This window comes from Alosa sapidissima, chromosome 24, assembly GCF_018492685.1.
Source record: "Alosa sapidissima isolate fAloSap1 chromosome 24, fAloSap1.pri, whole genome shotgun sequence".
NCBI classification, from domain to species: Eukaryota; Metazoa; Chordata; class Actinopteri; order Clupeiformes; family Clupeidae; genus Alosa; species Alosa sapidissima.
In genome coordinates, this window is record NC_055980.1 from 8,965,887 (window position 1) to 8,985,927 (window position 20,041).

The 20,041-nt window shown below is 45.2% G+C and overlaps 1 protein-coding gene across 1 annotated transcript; it reads left to right on the forward strand.

Annotated features, from left to right (window-relative positions):
• The first annotated feature begins 10,556 nt into the window (after nt 1-10,556).
• Nucleotides 10,557-19,998, forward strand: LOC121699962 (ATP-dependent RNA helicase DHX8-like). The gene is given in 24 exon segments (XM_042082534.1): nt 10,557-10,726; nt 11,300-11,385; nt 11,481-11,559; nt 11,670-11,758; nt 11,966-12,072; nt 12,209-12,655; nt 12,767-12,911; nt 13,229-13,429; nt 13,678-13,765; nt 13,861-13,958; nt 14,242-14,389; nt 14,823-15,004; nt 15,374-15,754; nt 15,867-16,077; nt 16,382-16,404; nt 16,406-16,474; nt 16,476-16,565; nt 17,037-17,177; nt 17,391-17,546; nt 17,768-17,905; nt 18,066-18,194; nt 18,303-18,499; nt 18,638-18,817; nt 19,251-19,998. Coding segments are annotated over 24 exon segments (3,714 nt in total). The 5' UTR covers nt 10,557-10,617; the 3' UTR covers nt 19,471-19,998.
• Nucleotides 19,999-20,041: the final 43 nt, after the last annotated feature.

Here is a 20,041-nt window from a genome sequence, read left to right on the forward strand (position 1 = left end):
GAACTGTTCTGTCTCCCTCTTTGTCATTTGAAATGGCAGCCTTATCGATTGTGTCTGGTGTTGACCTAGTGTGGTTCAGTTCTGCAGTATTTATTGATGACTATTTGTGTGGAACCCAAAGCTTTTTTGGGGGAAGAGGACAGAAGTGCACCAAAGGCCTATAGCTTGTAGCTAGTGCAAGAAATACCAGAGATGTCACTGACGTGCTTGAGCCGATAAAAGGCATTTTAGTTCAAGGCTGCAGTAATATTGTGGGACACTTGATTCCTGTGTGCACATGTGAGGTAATTTATGCACTTATGTGTCTAAAGAATGGTAGATATTAGCTTAATGAATTCTAGTGTAGACCTCTTGACCTATTTAAAACTGCTTTAGTGTATGCTACGTCTCGGCGGAGCTTATCAGTAGGGGATTGATAGCATTCTAGACTAACTTCCCCTCCCCTCCCCACTGATTGAACTGTTGTTAATGGCAATATGTTTGTTGCCTTTTGAAACTAGCACTGTGGCTAAGTATTTCAGCCCAAGAAGTGCTTTATTGGTTCACATGAACACACTGAATGGTAATAGTGTAGTGGTAATGATGACTACGGTTGTCATGTTTATGTCGTTCGTATGCCCCCTACATACCCTCTAGGCCCCCACGTAGGGGTCATCCCTATGTTCCCCGGGTCCTATGTTCCCCGCTCGGGGTTAGGGTTATGGTTAGGGTTTTAAAAAAGGGTCCTATGTTCCCCGGTCCCACACAAAGGGGGAAACATAGGACCCAGGGAACATAGGTACGCTCCCCCCACGTAGACAAAAACCTCCCCATGTCTTGCGTGTTACCCTTATCAAACGGAGCGCTTGTGGTCTTCGTAGGGGTCGATTGAACATTTGAATGCTTGCCACGTTCCTGCGGTGTGTTCACTTGTCGGACATTTCTACATTTCTACTCTCGAGATATTTTTGTACAGTTGCCAGGGGAGCGGGAGAGGATAACCCTTGACAGCGAGGAATGTACGCATAATAGGAGAAAAAAAAATCTATTTAGAGAATCAGGCGAGGGATTACTAGAGGGCAGTGATATTTTTGATGACCCATGGAGGCGGGATTATTAATCCACGTATAGTGTTATATGATGAAAGGAAAGCTATATCTATGAATACATATGCAATGTTTGTCAGGTCACCGACGGGTGCGTTAGGTAGAGCTTGCTCAGGTTTGATCTAGAGGCCTCAAAAGGTGCTTTCTTTTCCCTTTCTCTCTGTGTCCCCCCATCGTTAGGCTCTGGTCTGACATGTACCCTCCCAGCATACTGCAGCTCCACATCCTCCTTGTGAGGACAGCAAACAAGCAAATAGATCAATAAATACCCATTAGACAATATTTGCAATTTAGTAGAAGACAGGGATCAAATGGATCTTTTTTTCCAGATTTTCTTAAGGGAAGGGTGTAGCACTCCTCACTCTCTACCCTTCAACCTGCTGCAGGGAGGGAATGGCAGAAGGGTCCATGTCAGGCTACTCTGATTCACCACTCACACACACACACACACATACAGTCAAGCACTTACCAAACTCTGTCTCCCCTGCTCAGTCCTCCTCAGACTTTAGGACCACTCTCACTTTGTGTTTGTCTCTCGTGTTGTCCCTGTCTTTGCTGTTGTCTGAAAACTCCACTGTTAACAGTGTGGCATGAGCCCATATAGGTGTCCACAACTTTCAAGCATTTCAGAGACAAACAGATTGAAACCAAATTGGATCCGTGGTCCACTGTCCACGGAGATGTGATTTACGAAGAGGCTCCAGAGATTAGGTTGTGTTTTTATTTGTCTCTGGTAATGTGTCTGTCACCTGATGGTGTCTTTTTTACGAGGATTTTTTTACTGTCCTTTTTTTATGTTGAAGGACACTGTTCAACTCATTCAGTAAGCAACCAGTACAGTGTGATTCAGGTGGGAATAATCAAAACAACCAGCAATGGAAAGGAAAAAAAAATACAAAAAACCCTACAACAACAACGCTGTAATTAGCACTACTTCAACTAATACTACTACTACTATTCAGATTTTTAAGACACTTACTTTTTTGTAACACTTTTCAGTCTGAGTTCCTCGCTTCACTGTGATCACTGAGGCTGCTGGGAATTTTACAAAGAGGGGCGTGTGCTTCACCAACACTCAGGGGTCGTGACCTCTCTCAACAGGGGTCAGATCAGGGAGCAGGTCACTGGGGGAGAGCAGGGAGAGACACGTCCTCTAGGATGACCCTCCCGTTGTTGCCTGCTGTGAGAACGCACACGTGATGGGCCACTGGGCCCCCGCCCCCCCTGTAGCTCCTCGGAGTAGACCGGGCCTTGATGATTGTAGTGAGCTCTGTGACTGTGACATCTTTTGGATGGGGAAAGGGGTGACAAGGGTGGAGGAGGAAGGGGAGGAGGAGAAAGTTTCATAAAAGTACTGTGCAGCCAAAACAAGGAAATGTTTTTCACCTGTTAGGTATTCCTGTCGGGTTTGTGTGACTGCAGCGTCCGAGAGGTTACTCCGTTGTCTTGTACGGTTGCCCAAAACCCCGTTTGCAAGATGCGCTTGAGCCTATGACAGCAAGCTTGGCCCAGATCTGAGACAGATCGACCTAGAGGCCAGCCGGCAGTCGGAGTTTGAGTTTTGAAGTGCCGCTGTCGTCAGACGACGAAGTGCCGCTGTCGTCAGACGACGAAAGGCCCTGGTTGGAGGGGACGCTGCACAGAAAGAAATGGTAACACCTCTCAGGCTCTCAAGGCTGCACCTGGCCTCAGACAGGGGCACATGCATGCAGGCTCTCTCTTACTCAAGTCCTCTCCAGGTCAGGACACGTCACCAAACAGTATTCAGGATCCATTCCCACAAAGCACAGGCATTTTGATCAAGGACAACACACACACAAACAATCTCTCTCTCTCTGACACACACGCAAAAAAAGGCTGTATGCAAGCTCTGAGCAAAACGATGTCCTCAGACACCAACTCACACACAAACACACACACAGACAGACATCCAGTTTAAAAAAAAAAAAGTTTCACACAACACCTCCGAATATCTACTGTGATCTCTCACACCACCCGGCCTCCATCACACCCACCACCACCCAAACACCACCCTCCCCTCTCTCCCACCTCCAGCGCCACCCCCGCCTCCTCCCCTCCCCTTCCCAAGAGCCTCCAGTGGGTGGTGTGATGTCAGGTTTTTGTGGTGGGCTGCTTCTGACAGGTCCAGACAATCAGCGTGTTTGTAAATGTCAATGTGTGATTTTCAAATCTTTGTTTATGGTCAGGATTTTAAAGGAAGATATTTTTATGGTAATTGTCGCTGGTCTATTTTACTATATATTTATGTAATAAATATGTGACTAAATTTACATCTCCTTGACTCTGGTCTGTCTTTTGAGCTTTCTTGGCCTTACCGCACAACTTTAACCCTCACCTAGTTTAAGATTATGTGGGTATTTCCATTTTGGATTTGGTAATTGGAAATCTTTCTCTTACACACACAAACATACGCACACACACACACATACACAGCCCTGCAAGATAATATAAACATGAAAGTAAAACAAATGTTGAGTTCACTAACTAAACAAATGCTGTCAGTCTGTCAGAGGAAGTCCAAACAGGTTGTTTATTGCCTCCATCCAAAGACGGCAGGGAAAGTTGGCAGGTCATAGCCAGCATTGTTGTGGAGCCAGTAGCTCATACCCCGAGACAGTGTCCACCCCAAATCACCGCTGCATCTCAGTTGGACATGCATGGAGCCCCATCTCAGCCCTGGAGAACTCTACACTGTGCTCTACACTTCCATCTGTGTACACACACAGACACACACAAATTCCTTTTCTTACACAAGTAAGTATATATACTCTTTGGATCCTGTGAGGGAAATTTGGTCTCTGCATTTATCCCAATCCGTGAACTAGTGAAACACACTCAGCACACATGGTGAAGCACACACTAATCTCAGCGCAGTGAGCTGCCTGCATCAACAGCGGCGCTCGGGGAGCAGTGAGGGGTTAGGTGCCTTGCTCAAGGGCACTTCAGCCGTGCCTACTGGTCAGGGTTCGAACCGGCAACCCTCCGGTTACAGGTCCGAAGTGCTAACCAGTAGGCCACGGCTGCCCAATATACATATGTTGAAAATAACATAATTTGCGTTGCGTTGCACATCTCTGTAGGGGGACAACACATTCGTTATAAGAGTGTACAGTGCCGTTCAACACATTGGCTCACTAGTGTGATGAATGGCCAGTACTTTTCTGTGTCCAAAACCTCATTTGCAAGGATTTGATTTGTTGATGGCATGCAAACAGCTGACAGAGGAGCAGCGAAGTCAGACTATAAAAATATTTATGTGGCGCGAAAGCCTGTAAACAGTGAGGACACCCCTACTGCAAGACTCGTAGTCAGTGTCAGTCTGTAAGGTCTCAACAATCTTAATGACTATCGTTAATCTTTAAGTATAGTATTTAGGCCTACATGACCAGTGTTAGAGTCCCATGTCATGTTCAAGTAATATGGCTCCTCTTATAGCTCAAGTGGCAAAGCAAGGCACTAACTACAAGGTCAAGGGTTTGACCCACAGAGAGTGCAATAATACACCGATAAAATGTGTAGGATACACAATACATTGAGAGAGCATATTGCTTATTGCTGAGAATGATTATATGGACAGACTATACTGTGCGACTAGTGTCGGGTCATCTAAGGTTATTATGAGGAGTCTTATCACCTGCTGAGAAGATTGAAACGCCTCCCTTGGATTGTGATGACATATCGGGTGGGTTTGGGATTTAGGGGTCATGGAAGTGCCACTGGGCTGGGCTGACTCGCTACTGCCCCCTAGTGTGACTGAACTTGCACCACCAATGTTTTTCCCCAGCACTCGTGCGACTCCCGAAAGCAAGGGACCCTTCTGTTTTCAGCATCACTAAAACAGTACACACCAGTGTGTGCTGAGGGACTGTGCCAATGAATCTGCTTGCTGAGTTTAGGAAGATAAAGAGATTACAGGTTTAGTTGTGTGTGAGTGTGTGAGCAGTGTCTTAACCTGCTGAGAGAGAGAGAGAGAGAGAGAGAGAGAGACATTTGGCTGTTCTCAGGTCAGTTGTTTAATGTTAATCTCCTCAACTCCGGGGGCCGGCCATACTTCTCGGGCAGAATCGGAGCTGTTGTGCAGGCTGTGATCTCACAAAGGCAGCTTTCCCGCTGACCAATCCCGGCTCAGCACAGTGCTACTTAGCCCTTCCCACTTATCCCTCCCATTGCTCCTAACCCCCCACGCACCCCCCCCCCCCCCCCCCAACACACACACGCACACATTCCCCTACCTCTCCATATTCAGCAAGAATAGGAATTTTCCACTCAGCAGCAAGCAAACATCACAGCCAGCTGTGCAGTCACCTCAGGTCCGTCACACCAACACACTCGCACGTGTACAATCCTCAAAACATGCCACTTGGGCACATTCCAAACCAACAACAACACCCCCCCCCTCCAACCCCTTTACCATTCTTCCCTTCTCTTCCCAGAATGCTTGTTTATCACTTTGCAAGGGCATTGTGCTCACCGAGAAATCTTTCTTCCCCCTCCTGATGACAGCGGTCTCTCATCAACACAACTCGGCGGCGGAGGAGGAGGAGGGAGGGTGATGGAGTTCACGGGCATCCACAATGAGACAGCTATTCACTCTCCGCACTCACGCTGCGATGTTTGTAAACAAGAGGCAGTGGACTGAACTCTGAGGGAGGCGTTCTCTCAGACGCAGCAGAATACCACTCTGCACAGCAAGGGGAACGAAACACAGAACAGCGAAAGGTGTGCACATGCTGGGCACGGGGACAGGACACAAGACAAATCTAGATGTAAACAGAGCCTATGTGCCTGTATAAAACTCATGAGAGTAAAGTTTCAAGTTCTCTTTGGGTTTTCATCAGATAGCTGGGGTTGAAATGTGGCACCATGTCAGTGATAGGGTAGCATGAAATCAGAAAGTGAACTGCAACTTTCTTCTCCGAACACCCTCACTCACACACACACACACACATACACTCACTCTCACATACACACACTCTCACACGCACAGACACATAATATGCACTTGGGAGAAGAGGAGCACATGCAAAAGCCCATTACATAACAGGCTCCCTACCCCCGCGCTGCTCTGTCGGGTCAGATGAGGACACGCAGCTTGAGAGACGGAGAGCTGGCTGAGGGGGAGGGGGGGCTTTTGCATAGCCACACCTCCACAACCCTAACACACACACACACACACACACAGGGCTTTGTGTACACAAGTGCTGGAAAACGAATGAAGCCATTACAAAATAATTTGACCAAAAGCAGGACACAAGGGATACATTTAGGACAGCACGGGCTGGAGGGACAGTAGCAGTGGTGAGGGAGCCCCGGGTAGGAGGGAAAAAAAGAAGAAGCCGAGACGAAGCCGGGGTTGGAACCAAATTGAGAGACACAACACTCCGAAACCTATTAAAATCCCCCGCACACTTGATTTACTGAGTTGTAAACATCTAAACATAGGGCCGAGGAATGGAGAACAGGGCGTGGGGAGGGAGGAGAGAGAGAGAGCAAGAGAGAGAGAGAGAGAGCGAGAGAGAGAGAGAGAGCAAGAGAGAGAGGGAGACTCTTGTGTGCGTGCCCATAGAGGGCGGCACCTAGTTGTGAGAATAACTTTATGAATGGGGACATGGGAATATGAGAGCAGGGAGATTAGGCCCAGAAACCCCTCAGCAGGAGGTGATGGGAGAGACGCAGGGAACGAGACAGACTGAACGAAGCATGTGTGTGTGTGTATGTATGGTGTGTGTGTGGAGGAGTCAAGGAAGGGGGGTGGGCCGGGTGTGGGACTGGGTCAACCCGTCGAGAACGAGTGAGGCAGAGTGACGTGGGGAGAGGGGCAAGCTAGGACACGGGACACACAGGACTCAGCCGCTGGCAGGTTACATCACGCGTCTGCTCAGCAGACTTACATAATCATGAGAGAACGAGGGAGCGAAGCAGAGAGAGGAAGACAGGCAAGAGAAAAAGAGAGAGAGAGATAAAGGGATGGTGCAAGCATACTCCTCTAGGCTAAACGTTAACACTCACTGGTAATCGGCTTACTATGCCTGTCAGGATGGAGGAGTTCTGCATATTAACTCTCCACTCAGTACCAGTCTGAAGTGTTTTCCACCACAGAATCTTTCACATACAACATGTAGAAAGACCTGCCCTGAATTATAAGGTCGCATCGTGTACAGTGTAGCAGATATTGTTTTTTTTTTTTCAGATGAAAGGCTCCATGCATTCTTCACAACTTCATGGAGGGTATACATTGTGGCCATGAGAATCATACAAACTGAACCATTCTGAGTAGGCTACTGAATATGCCACCACATAGATTATGAGAGTATAAAAACTGGAGCTTAGTCAAACCTGGGCGACATGCCTAAGTGCCTCAACTGATCAAAAGATGGACTTAATCATGTTTCACCAGTTTCAAATTAAAGGAGCCCTAGCACACTTGGGGGGCTCTGACTGGGGGGGGGGGGGTGAAAGTATTTAATGTGATTATTATAGTTTAATGTTAATCTCATCCATTTTAATAGGCTTCAGAGTGGTCAGATAGATTAATGGACTGAATATTTAGTGAGGCAATAACACTGTGGCGCCAGGCAAAATCATTCTACATTTTGATTGGTGTGTGTGTGTGTGTGTGTGTGTGTGTGTGGGTGTGTGTGTGTGTGGGTGTGTGGGTGTGTGTGGGTGAGAGAGACAGAGACAGAGAGAGAAAGCGAGAGAAAGAGAGACAGAGAAAGAGAATTGTATGTTAAATAAAGAAGAGAAAGTTGTGGGAGAAATAACTCAGTGTTTTACTGGAGAAGTTGCACACTCTCTGATGTGTGTTATCGCATCACTCATGGAAATAAAAGAGAGCTATACGAAGGTAGTCAGTCAATCAGAGCCATCACCAGTTCTCACTGGGGTAGGAATCTGATTGTGGCCACATTTAATAAAAACAATGTGAACAGCCACACAAAAAATGGATTTGAGCAACAACAACAAAAAAACTCCTCAGTCTTTCTGTTCCAGCCATGTGGCCTCAGAGGTCTACCTGACTTCAGCAGTCTGCACAGTCCATCATCAGGGTGTGAAATATCTTTTCAAATGTGTTGGGCCCTTATTTGCACTCTTCAGGTGTACAGGTCCTGCAGGGCAGGGAGAGACACTCTAATGGTGCGTTCAGCAAGATGTACCACTCTCTGCAGGGCGCTGCAATCCCAAGCTGTGCCATTTCCTAAGGGGATGATGCTACCTGTTGGAACACTCTCTATGGCTGAAGAGCAGAAGGCCATCAAATTCCCGCAGCTGACAAAGGAAGTACGGTTATTGTCTGGATTTCCTTTAGAATGTGTTGGATGTCGACAGTCCATGAGGTCCTCAGTAATGCAAAGCTTGCAACCCTCTCCACAGGCTGCCCAGTGATATTTAGTGCAGTGAAGGCCTAACTGCTGCTATGCTGTCTCCTAGTTGTAAGACCCTAGTCTACCTGATTTAGGTAGGTCTGTTCATTGTTGTTATTGATCAGACCCACCACCACTCTCATCTTTACTGGAGATGGAGGTGTGACATGCAGTCATGTGTGTACATGTTATACAGCAGGGGGTTCGAAACACAGCCATGGGAGGCACCTGTGCTGATGGTAAATCGGAACACATGTGGTAAATCGGAACACATGTGACTGGTTGGTGTGGAAGTTGAGTAGGGTCCTCATCTTCATGACCAGTGTGAGGGGGGCTGGTGCTGAATGCTAAACAATAGTTAATAAACAGCCAACAGCATTCTCACATAATTCCACATCCAAGTGGGTTATAGCGGTGTGCAGGATGTTGGAGATGGCACTGTTTCTGGACCTGTTGGCTCTTTATAGCGAATTGGAGTGGGTCGAAAGAGAGCTTGGCAAGGATGAGCAAATAAAACTAGAAAAGCATTTCCTGAAGGAAATACAGTGCATGAAAATGCAAAAAAGTATTAATATAGTTGGAATGACTGAACAGTTAAATAGGTGGATAGTTTAAATGGTTAAATTATTTGCTAGGTATGAGGTTTAATATAGTTGGAATGACTGAACAGTTAAATAGGTCCGCTTTAACCCTCTCTGGTCTCATTCTCTTAATATAAGACTACACATCCTGTTCAACTGTTTCAACTGTTCAGTCATTCCAACTATATTAAACCTCATCTACCTAGCAAATAATTTACCATTTAAACTATCCACCTATATTAAACCTCATCTACCTAGAAAATAATTTAACCATTTAAACTATCCACCTATTTAACTGTTCAGTCATGGGGAAATTTTGAGTAGTTTTTAATAAATAGTTTAAAAAGTATAAAAGTTACAAAGATGAAAAATACATGTCCTAAGTAAGACCTACGTAACATAGTTTGAATGAAGTTTCAACTTTAAACGGTTGAAGCTGCATTACTTGCGTTAGAAGAAGAACTAGAAAACGCAATTCCAGGGAATTACCAGTGCATGAAAATGCAAAACATATGGTGTGAAATATATTGTTATGAAATATATTGGATTCTAATTGCTTAACGGCAGTCTTAATAGAGCCATATTGTATGCTTAAAGCCTGAGACAGAGTATATAGTTTAAAATTGTAGATAGTGTAATGGATGTTGATAGACAGAAAGTTCAATGGATGTTGATAGGCAGATTGTTTAATGGATGTTGATGGATAGTTTAATGGGTGGATGAGTGAATGGTTTGAAGAGGATGAATGGATAGAAAGTTGGATGAAATGTGCCTTATATCCTTGTAGAATGGAGAGTCACAGAGAGAGTTGGCCTAGTTCAGCAGAAAGCAGCTGATACAGGTGCAATCAGTTGAACTGATTCTTTGATGGGGCCTAGATGAGCAGCTGGAAGTTGATACAGGTGCAAATCAAGTTAATTAGTCCATTGTGATGTCATCAGCCTAATGTTAAGTCTATGGGGAAAGTAGTTTGAGTAGTTTTTAATAAATAGTTTAAAAAGTATAAAAGTTACAAAGATGAAAAATACATTGCCCAGATGTCCTAAGACCTACGTAACATAATTTGAATGAAGTTTCTACGTTAAACGGTTGAAGCTGCAATTAAAAAAGAATAATAATAAGAAGAAGAAGCCTAGGAAGAACAGTACAGTGCATTTTCATGCACTGTAATAAGAAGAGGCCTAGGAAGAGCAGTATAGTGCATTTTCATGCACTATAATGAACAACACTCATCACTGTTGAGATCAAGGCCACCAGGTGGTAGTCATGATGGCCTTTTGGCCTTTTCACGGGAACAATAATTGACTGTTAAAGCATGAGGTTAAAATGTGTAAATCCTCTTCAACCTTCTCTGGCAAAACTTTCTACAGCTCTGCTGTAGGTTTAAAGAAAGAATCTTTGATACAGTTATGTAAGTATGCCATCTTGTGGTGACTTAGAGTAATTACATTGGATAATTTCCTGTTTCTTCATAAACGGAAATGTCGTCATATTGCTGCGCGATTCTGGAGCGTTATCGCAAACACGTAGCTACTGGGTACCTGAGTGAAGACTAAACTTCGAAAAATGGAGGAGCTGGGAGAAGATGAGCTTAAAAAGCTCGAATACTTGTCTTTGGTTTCTAAAGTTTGTACAGAACTTGACAACCATCTGGGCATAAGCGACAAAGATCTTGGTATGTTTGATAATTACTAAGTTAGCTGCCCATCGCCATACAGCACATTTCGTTTACTAGCTAACACGCTAATAAACAGCTAACCTTGCATAGCTAGGTAACATGATTTGTGCGCACAACAGTTATCTTTAAACTTCATTTTACTTCATTGGACATTAAGGGATGTGGTCGTCATGACTGTCCAAGTCTGCGGACTTAACGTTAAGTGCCTTGTTGTCCAAAGTTGGGTAACATTATGCTGCCTTTGTTTATTTTGTGGCTTCATGGAAGCTAGAGAGCTAACAGTTGCCTACCCTTAGTTAACGTCAGAGCCTGTTTATTTCTCTGTTACTGTTGTATCAAACCATTTTAGACTGGAAATCAAATTGACCGTAAACATAGTCGGCCTCTGATCAACATGTCCGTAAATCGTGTAATAATAAACGCACTAGGCTTTGTGGACACTTAAGTAAATAGCCACTGAAATTAGCTAGTTCAGGAAGTCACTGTTGTGGCAAATTCCATATTGCGTTATATTGAAGATGAAGTATGGTAGATTGTCAGATACGATTACAGTCTTTTCTCTATCTTCAGCGGAGTTTGTCATCAGTTTAGCGGAGAAGAACACGACATTTGAGGCCTTTAAGTCAGTCCTGTTGAAAAATGGAGCTGAATTTACGGTATGTGTGATTTGACTGTTCTGTAAGTTAATACCGAAAATATCATTTTGGTATTTGTGTACTAACATGTATTGCTATACGTTTATGTTCCTCAGGACTCTCTCGTCAGTAATTTACTTCGTCTCATCCAAACAATGCGACCACCATCAAAAAGTTCAACATCTAAAGAACAAGGTCATTATATGTTATATAATGTCATATTTTGTGACAGATGAATTGCCTTCTAATCATTCTAATACTCTGTACCTTACATTTTTTCTTGATCTTTTGTTTTGCACACACAGAACCTGCTGTTAAAGTGAAGACAGAAAAGGACAAGCTCCGGGAGATGTTCCCCGGTTTATGTAAACCTGACAATCCAGACACTACTAAAGTGAGTTTTGATGCACTACACACACACACACACACACACACACACACACACACACACACACACACACACGTCTGCCTTGAGTTATGCCATAATGCCATATTGTAGCTGTGATAAGTGTTGGATTATGAAACCTCGAACGGTCATTGTATTCAGAATGTTTTGGTTAAAAATAAACTTAAATGTTACCATATTGATTATATCCAACAGAATTTGCTGGATGAAGATGATGTGAAGATAGCTGAAGAGGCTATGAAAGAGCTGGAGATGTTCATGCCCAGTATTAGTGGAACAGACTCGAAAAGCAGCAAGAAAAGGTATGAATGTGTTTTCACAAATGTACATCAATCAAAGTGTTTTGAAAGCATGCTCAGATATTTTTGTCTATCATTATATCCTGTAAATAGAGCTTTCACTCCTCTAGTAATATCTTAAAACATTTCTTCACGTAAGGTCTGAGACTGGAACCAGCAGGAGGAGGAGGAGCAGGAGCCGAAGCAAAGACAGAGAAAGAACCCGAGACAGAGACAGAGACAGGGACAGGGACCGAGATCGTCATAGGGATCGCGGGGACCGCGACAGAGATCGCGATAGAGATCGAGACAGAGACAGGGATAGAGACAGAGATCGGGACCGGAGGCGACACCACCGTTCCAGATCCCGATCCCGGTCTCGCTCACGGGACAGGGATCGGGAGCGCCGACACGAGAGACCCAGGGTGAGGGAGAGCCGGTGGCGCTCCAAGAGTCGCTCCGCCAGCCCGCAGAAGGACTCTGACCGCTGGAAGGACAAACACGTGGACCGGCCCCCTCCCGAGGAGCCCGCTGTGGGAGACATCTACAGCGGCAAAGTCACCAGCATCATGCAGTTCGGTTGCTTTGTGCAGCTCGAGGGACTGAGGTTAGTTGCAGAGTAATTGAGATGCACTCAGTGACTCGTGCGCTTTTGGATGAAGGGATGTGTGTTCATTCCGTGTTCAGATTCATAGAATGTTGCCGTTTGTGTGCACAGGAAACGCTGGGAGGGCTTGGTTCACATTTCTGAGCTCCGGCGCGAGGGGAGAGTGGCCAATGTGGCGGACGTAGTCACCAAAGGCCAGAGAGTGAAGGTCAAGGTGCTGTCTTTCACTGGCTCCAAAACCAGCCTCAGCATGAAGGTAAGAGAGGAGGAAGAAGCTGAGATGATATGCCACAACAGCCCAGTTCAGTCCTATGACAATGTCACATGTAAAACTGGAGTTATGGCATTTCCCAATTGGATGTAGCAAAAGATGGCAACAAAATAAGCACATTAAAATCATCAATAGATATTTTTTGTGTTCAGAGACACCCTTAGATTGTAAGTAACTGAACATTACAGGAAAGTTCAAGTCATCATCCTCTTTGCATGTTTTGTCGAATCATTATTAATATGGAAAGATTTCTTTATTAAATATGACACTTGCGTTAATAAATGGGTTTATTATTCTCATAGGACGTAGACCAGGACACAGGAGAGGACTTGAACCCCAATCGACGTAGGAATGCTGGACCTGATGGTGAGGAGACCGCCATGAGGAACCCGGACCGACCCACCAACCTCAACCTGGGCCACGCACCTGAGCTGGAGGACGACAGCCTTGAGCGCAAGAGGCTGACCAAGATATCAGACCCAGAGAAGTGGGAGATCAAACAAGTAATCCTATCTAAAAAGCAATATCTCTTAATGTATTTCTTCCCCAGTTTACCCATAGACTCTAGCTACAGGTCTTACTTAAATCAATGATTTGAAGGAGATACATTTGAGCAAACATTTGTTTTGTTCCCACTGGGTGGCACCAGTGTACCATGGTCCATTTGTTCTCCCAGCATGTTCACCATCCACCCAGTGTGAACTATTTGCACGTTGGCTTAATGTGCTTTTGCCATTATCACTCTCCTCAGATGATCGCCGCCAATGTATTGTCCAAAGAGGAGTTTCCTGACTTTGATGAGGAAACGGGTATCCTTCCTAAGGTGGATGACGAGGAAGGTATTGTGCTGTTTGTTTATAATTGTGCTGTGTTATTTGGACCAGGATCAAAGGCAAAGCATGTCAACTCGTGTGTCCCTCTTTGTTCCTTCTAGATGAGGATCTGGAGATTGAGCTTGTGGAGGAGGAGCCGCCGTTCCTCAGAGGTCACACCAAACAGAGCATGGACATGAGCCCTGTCAAAATAGTCAAGGTGTGGACGCTACAAATTTGATTAGTCTATGTGTTGCAGCTGAGGACAGCCCGAGAGTGCAAAAAGTGATTGAAAATGTGTTTGAGAAATTTGAAGCCAGAATGCTGGTTGTAAGAAGTTGGCATGGAATATATAATATATAGCTGTGCCCTGATCTGTTTGAGTTCTTCCAAAGCGGTTGTCTTAAAATAAGTTGGCATGGGGTGTAGAAAATATGCTGCATCTTTTTCAATTTGAATTTATCGGAAGAGTAACACGTTTCATTTTGTTTCGTCTCCTTCAGAACCCGGACGGATCTCTGTCCCAGGCCGCCATGATGCAGAGCGCCCTGGCCAAGGAGCGGAGGGAGGTGAAGCAGGCCGCACGCGAGGCCGAGATGGACTCCATCCCCATGGGCCTCAACAAACACTGGGTGGACCCCCTGCCTGACGGTAAGAGCCTTATCCACACAGAACAGAACAGAACTTGAGGGCTCCTAACAATGCTGTTGAAATTCTGAGAACTCAATATTAATATTATGATTCTATTTTGTAAATGCGGTATTAGATCATTTATTACTGTATATGTGACATTTGTTCCCATCATAACCAACTGGTCACATAAGAGCCAATCAGCAGGGAATCTTTACAGCACCAGACATCCTTTCGGTCAGCTTGAAACGGCTGCTTATGTGAGCCCCAAGGCCACTGATAGCCATCTAGGCTTTCGAAGCTCTCGCTGGTCCTCCCGGCTTGAGGTACTCTGGCCTGGCCGCTGTGTGACTCATCGTCCGGAGTAGGCGCTTTATCATAATCGCTAATCTCCTAACAAAACACACTTCCCTCTCTCTCTCTCTCTCTCTCTATTTCTCTCTCTCTCTCTCAGCTGATGGCCGGCAGATCGCAGCCAACATGAGGGGCATTGGCATGATGCCCACCGACATCCCTGAGTGGAAGAAGCACGCCTTCGGAGGAAACAAGGCCTCCTACGGCAAGAAGACTCAGATGTCCATTTTGGAGCAGAGAGAGAGTCTCCCCATCTTCAAGCTGAAAGAGCAACTCATTCAGGTCTGTCAAAAATAGTCAGTCAACAATGTCTCCTCCCTGTGCCTATGATGAGTGATGATTTTTGGCCTGTATTAGTGACCCATTGTGGTATTCAAGTATCATTCAGTGTACAACATCCATATGATCGATTTCACCTGCTTGTATCGCTCTGGCCTGTATGTCTATATCTGGCTCGTATTAAGTGACTGTGAAACAACTAAGACTAGATGGACTATTAGCTAACCTTTTGATAGATCATGAAACAATACTGTAAAATGACTGTTAGAAGTAACTTAACCAATCTTAACTAAACTATACAATAAAATCTGTCCGTACTAATGACCGTGAAGGCTGTGGAGTAACTGTAATCTCTTGCCGTGTCTATCCCAGGCTGTCCATGATAACCAGATCCTGATTGTGATTGGTGAGACCGGCTCAGGGAAGACCACCCAGATCACCCAGTACCTGGCTGAGGCCGGCTACACCACCAGGGGCAAGATCGGCTGCACCCAGCCCAGAAGAGTGGCCGCCATGTCTGTGGCCAAGAGGGTGTCCGAGGAGTACGGTTGTTGTCTGGGACAGGAGGTCGGCTACACCATTCGTTTTGAGGACTGCACAAGCCCGGAGACGGTCATCAAGTACATGACAGACGGTATGCTGCTCAGAGAGTGTCTAATTGATCCGGACCTCGGCCAGTATGCCATCATCATGTTGGACGAGGCCCATGAACGGACCATCCACACAGACGTTCTCTTTGGCCTGCTCAAGAAGGTATGCACTTAAGGGTCCATACCCATATTCCGTAGACATGCAGAAATACTGTTGCAAGTGGTGCACTGGTAGTTTTGGGCTTCACTAAATGCTTCCCATTGTTCTCCATCAGACCGTCCAGAAACGCACAGACATGAAGCTGATCGTCACCTCTGCCACGCTGGACGCTGTAAAGTTCTCTCAGTATTTCTACGAGGCGCCCATCTTCACCATTCCCGGCCGCACATACCCTGTGGAGGTGCTCTACACCAAAGAGCCTGAGACGGACTACCTGGATGCCAGTCTGATCACAGTCATGCAGATCCACCTGACTGAACCCCCAGGTAAGCTTTCCTCTAATAATTTACTCTATCATTATAAGGGCTCTATTTTGACAACAGTAACATAGCACCAATGGCCACACTGGGTTTTTCATGTCTTTTATGTTCCACTCACAATGGTAACAGTTCTATAGTTCTAGTTACTGATCAGTAGTCATTATCAGCCACATCAATGCCCTGACCGGTTGGGGTCAAGCAAACCAGGGTCAAATACACATCCACATCAGAAATCACACCCAAATTGGCCATTTTTGTCCTTTACTGGAAGCAAAACAGAGCCCTAGACACCTAACCCTCTCTCCTGCAGGTGATGTCCTGGTGTTCCTGACCGGGTCAGGAGGAGATCGACACGGCCTGTGAGATTCTGTACGAGCGCATGAAGTCTCTGGGTCCAGATGTTCCCTGAGCTCATCATCCTCCCGGTGTACTCGGCTCTGCCCAGCGAGATGCAGACCAGGATCTTTGACCCAGCACCCCCTGGCAGCAGAAAGGTGTGAAGCCTGATTTTCTCTCTCTCTCTCTCTCTCTCTCTCTCTCTCTCTCTCTCTCTCTCTCTCTCTCTCTCTCTCTCTCTCTCTCTCTCTCTCTCACTCTCTCCTCTCTCTCTCTCTCTCTCTTCAAGAATGCTTTATTGGCATGACAAGCTCAACTTATATTGCCAAAGCAGTTATACAATAAATCTGAACACATACATGTCAGTAGATTTTCATAGGAATAAAATAAATAGGTATGAATGCAGTGTCTCTCTCTCTCTCTCTCTCTCTCTCTCCTCTCTCTCTCTCTCTCTCTCTCTCTCTCTCTCTCTCTCTCTCTCTCTCCTCTCTCTCCTCTCTCTCTCTCTCTCTCTCTCTCTCCTCTCTCTCCTCTCTCTCTCTCTCTCTCTCCTCTCTCTCTCTCTCTCTTTTGCATGTCTTCAGTATGCTGGATCATGTATCTGTTCTCGTGCTCCCCCCTTGTCTTAGGTCGTCATTGCTACCAATATTGCTGAGACCTCTCTAACCATTGATGGTATCTATTATGTGGTGGATCCTGGCTTTGTCAAGCAGAAAGTGTACAATTCTAAGACTGGTATTGACCAGTTGGTGGTGACTCCGATCTCTCAGGTAAGACATCTAAGTCAAATTTTCTTTAAATCTTTTTTTCCTCTGAATACAACAATTGAAACATTGAAGATCAGTGTTCCTTTATTGTATACCTATCACTTGTTTGGTCTGAAACAGAGTTAAACATTCACATCTGAGGACCAGGTTCAATTAGTAGTGTCCGCTTATGGTCAGGTCCTCCACTTAGCACCTGTGTTGTTTGACCTCCCTCAGGCCCAGGCTAAGCAGCGTGCAGGCAGAGCCGGTAGAACAGGCCCTGGAAAATGCTACAGGCTGTACACAGAGAGAGCCTACAGAGACGAGATGCTGACCACCAACGTGCCCGAGATCCAGAGAACCAACTTGGCCAGCACTGTGCTCTCTCTGAAGGTAGGGCTCCTCTATTTAGAATGCTGCTGAATTCCTTTTCCGTCCTTTTCGTTGAGAGTCAAGTTCTGAGTAATAATTGAATAATCTAATCTTGGTCAAACTATTGCTTTATCTCTTTAAGATTACTTGCACCACCTATCATTATGGAATGTAAATTGTTCCCGTTATTCCGTCTTAAAAACCCAGTGTTTCATTCATTCATTCCTCCTCTTTCTGTTCAGGCCATGGGTATCAATGACCTGCTGTCCTTCGACTTCATGGACGCCCCTCCCATGGAGACCCTCATTACAGCGATGGAGCAGCTCTATACCCTGGGAGCTTTGGATGATGAGGGGCTGCTCACACGTCTTGGTCGCAGAGTGAGACATCTCCCTGTGTTGTTGTTGTTGTTGTTGTAGGTGGTGTTGGTGTTTCTGTTTCTTGCGATTGACTTTTTACAATCTATAGGTTATTTGTGAAGTCTTGTCTGAATTCTGTACTCAAATCTCTCTCTACCATCCTCCTTTTCTCTCTCCTTAGATGGCAGAGTTTCCCTTGGAGCCCATGTTGTGTAAGATGCTCATCATGTCTGTGCACTTGGGCTGCAGTGAGGAGATGTTGACTATTGTGTCCATGCTGTCTGTGCAGAACGTCTTCTACAGGCCAAAGGTTTGCACTATTACATGGAAATGTAATCATTTCAAATCATTACATGAAATCTTTAGAAACTGGACTGTAGTAGTATTTGACAACAATCTGTCACCACCTTTTTTCCAGGACAAGCAAGCTCTAGCTGACCAGAAGAAGGCCAAGTTCCATCAGCCAGAAGGAGATCACTTAACCTTGCTGGCCGTCTACAACTCCTGGAAGAACAACAAATTCTCCAACCCCTGGTGCTATGAGAACTTCATCCAGGCCCGTTCCCTGCGCAGAGCACAGGATATCCGCAAACAGATGTTGGGTATCATGGACCGGTAAGGAATTCTTGGTGAAGTCCCCATGCAGAGTGGCTTACCTGTCTGATGCATAATTGTTGTGTGTGCGTGTATGTGTCCTTAAAAGGATATAGACCATTAGGTGCTCAGTTTCAGAGCTTTTCTTCTCTCCAACAGACATAAATTGGATGTGGTTTCATGTGGAAAGGCCACTGTTCGTGTGCAGAAAGCCATTTGCAGTGGTTTCTTCCGTAATGCTGCCAAGAAAGACCCACAGGAGGGCTACAGGACACTCATCGACCAGCAGGTGGTCTACATTCACCCCTCGAGTGCCCTCTTCAACCGACAACCAGAGTGGTGAGTTGGTGGACTTGGTAGTCTTTATTCTCAACTGTAGAGGAACATGAAAGCAAGGCCTCATATCCCAAGTTCTTGTTAGGTGGAGCAGGACATTTGAAGTTACGTCCGTCATGTTTTTGAAAGTTGGAACTACTGTCCAAGTTTATAAATGGGCATAATGTTTTTTACAAATGATGGCTGTAGCCTAATTGTGTGTAAAAATCAGTGTTAAAGCAAAACATTTACAATACTGTTGTCAGTGCCTTTTCTATAAATAATTCTGTAGAGGGCAATTGGCTTTAAAATATACTTGCTTGGTCAATTCTCTGACCTGAATATGTTTTTACTGAATGGTCTCCGAGGATGTTTTGGTGTACTGTGTTGGTTTGCTTTCTATAAACACAATAACTTTTCTCTTTCATGATCTGATGGGTTTTCTTTTCTCTACTAGGGTGGTGTACCACGAGCTGGTGTTGACCACAAAGGAATACATGCGTGAGGTGACCACAATTGACCCACGTTGGCTGGTGGAGTTTTCTCCGGCTTTCTTCAAAGTGTCCGACCCCACGCGCCTCAGCAAGCAGAAGAAGCAGCAGCGCCTGGAGCCACTGTACAACCGATACGAGGAGCCCAACGCCTGGAGAATTTCCAGAGCCTTCCGCAGACGATAGTCTCTCAATACTTCTGCATGAACTACCAGCGGTCCTGTTTATTGTAAGAGCACTCCAGTATCACACAGGTGTTGCGTCACAACGAAGTCCTTCTGTAAATAAATGTAAAACTTATTTTATGTTCACTGTTAGCCATTTCTCTGACTATTGCAGACTTTAAATGCTTGGGATCTTACTTTGGAATAATGTTTTTATCAAGAGTGAAACTGCTTATCTGCTTTTTTAGATATTTTAGTTGCTAAGATCACACCAGTGTACAAAAGGCTGGCAAAGTCCAATAAAATGCCTAAGAAACAGACCAACTTATAAATGTCAATACTTCATTTTTTGGGGGGTGGGGGCTTGTGTTTGTTTTACCTTCTGTGGAACAGTAGTGCCCATGATATCAAAAGTTCCCACAAGGGTTTGTTTTTCTTTTTAAATATGGACCATGTGCACTGTTATGTTCTCTGTTAAACAGGGTGAACTGTCGGAGAATGTTGTGAACTACCCCTTTCTATGTTTATTAAAATGGTGGCTCTTACTCTACTTTGGAGTGTCTTCTTTGATGAATTGTTTATTGTTGAGGTGT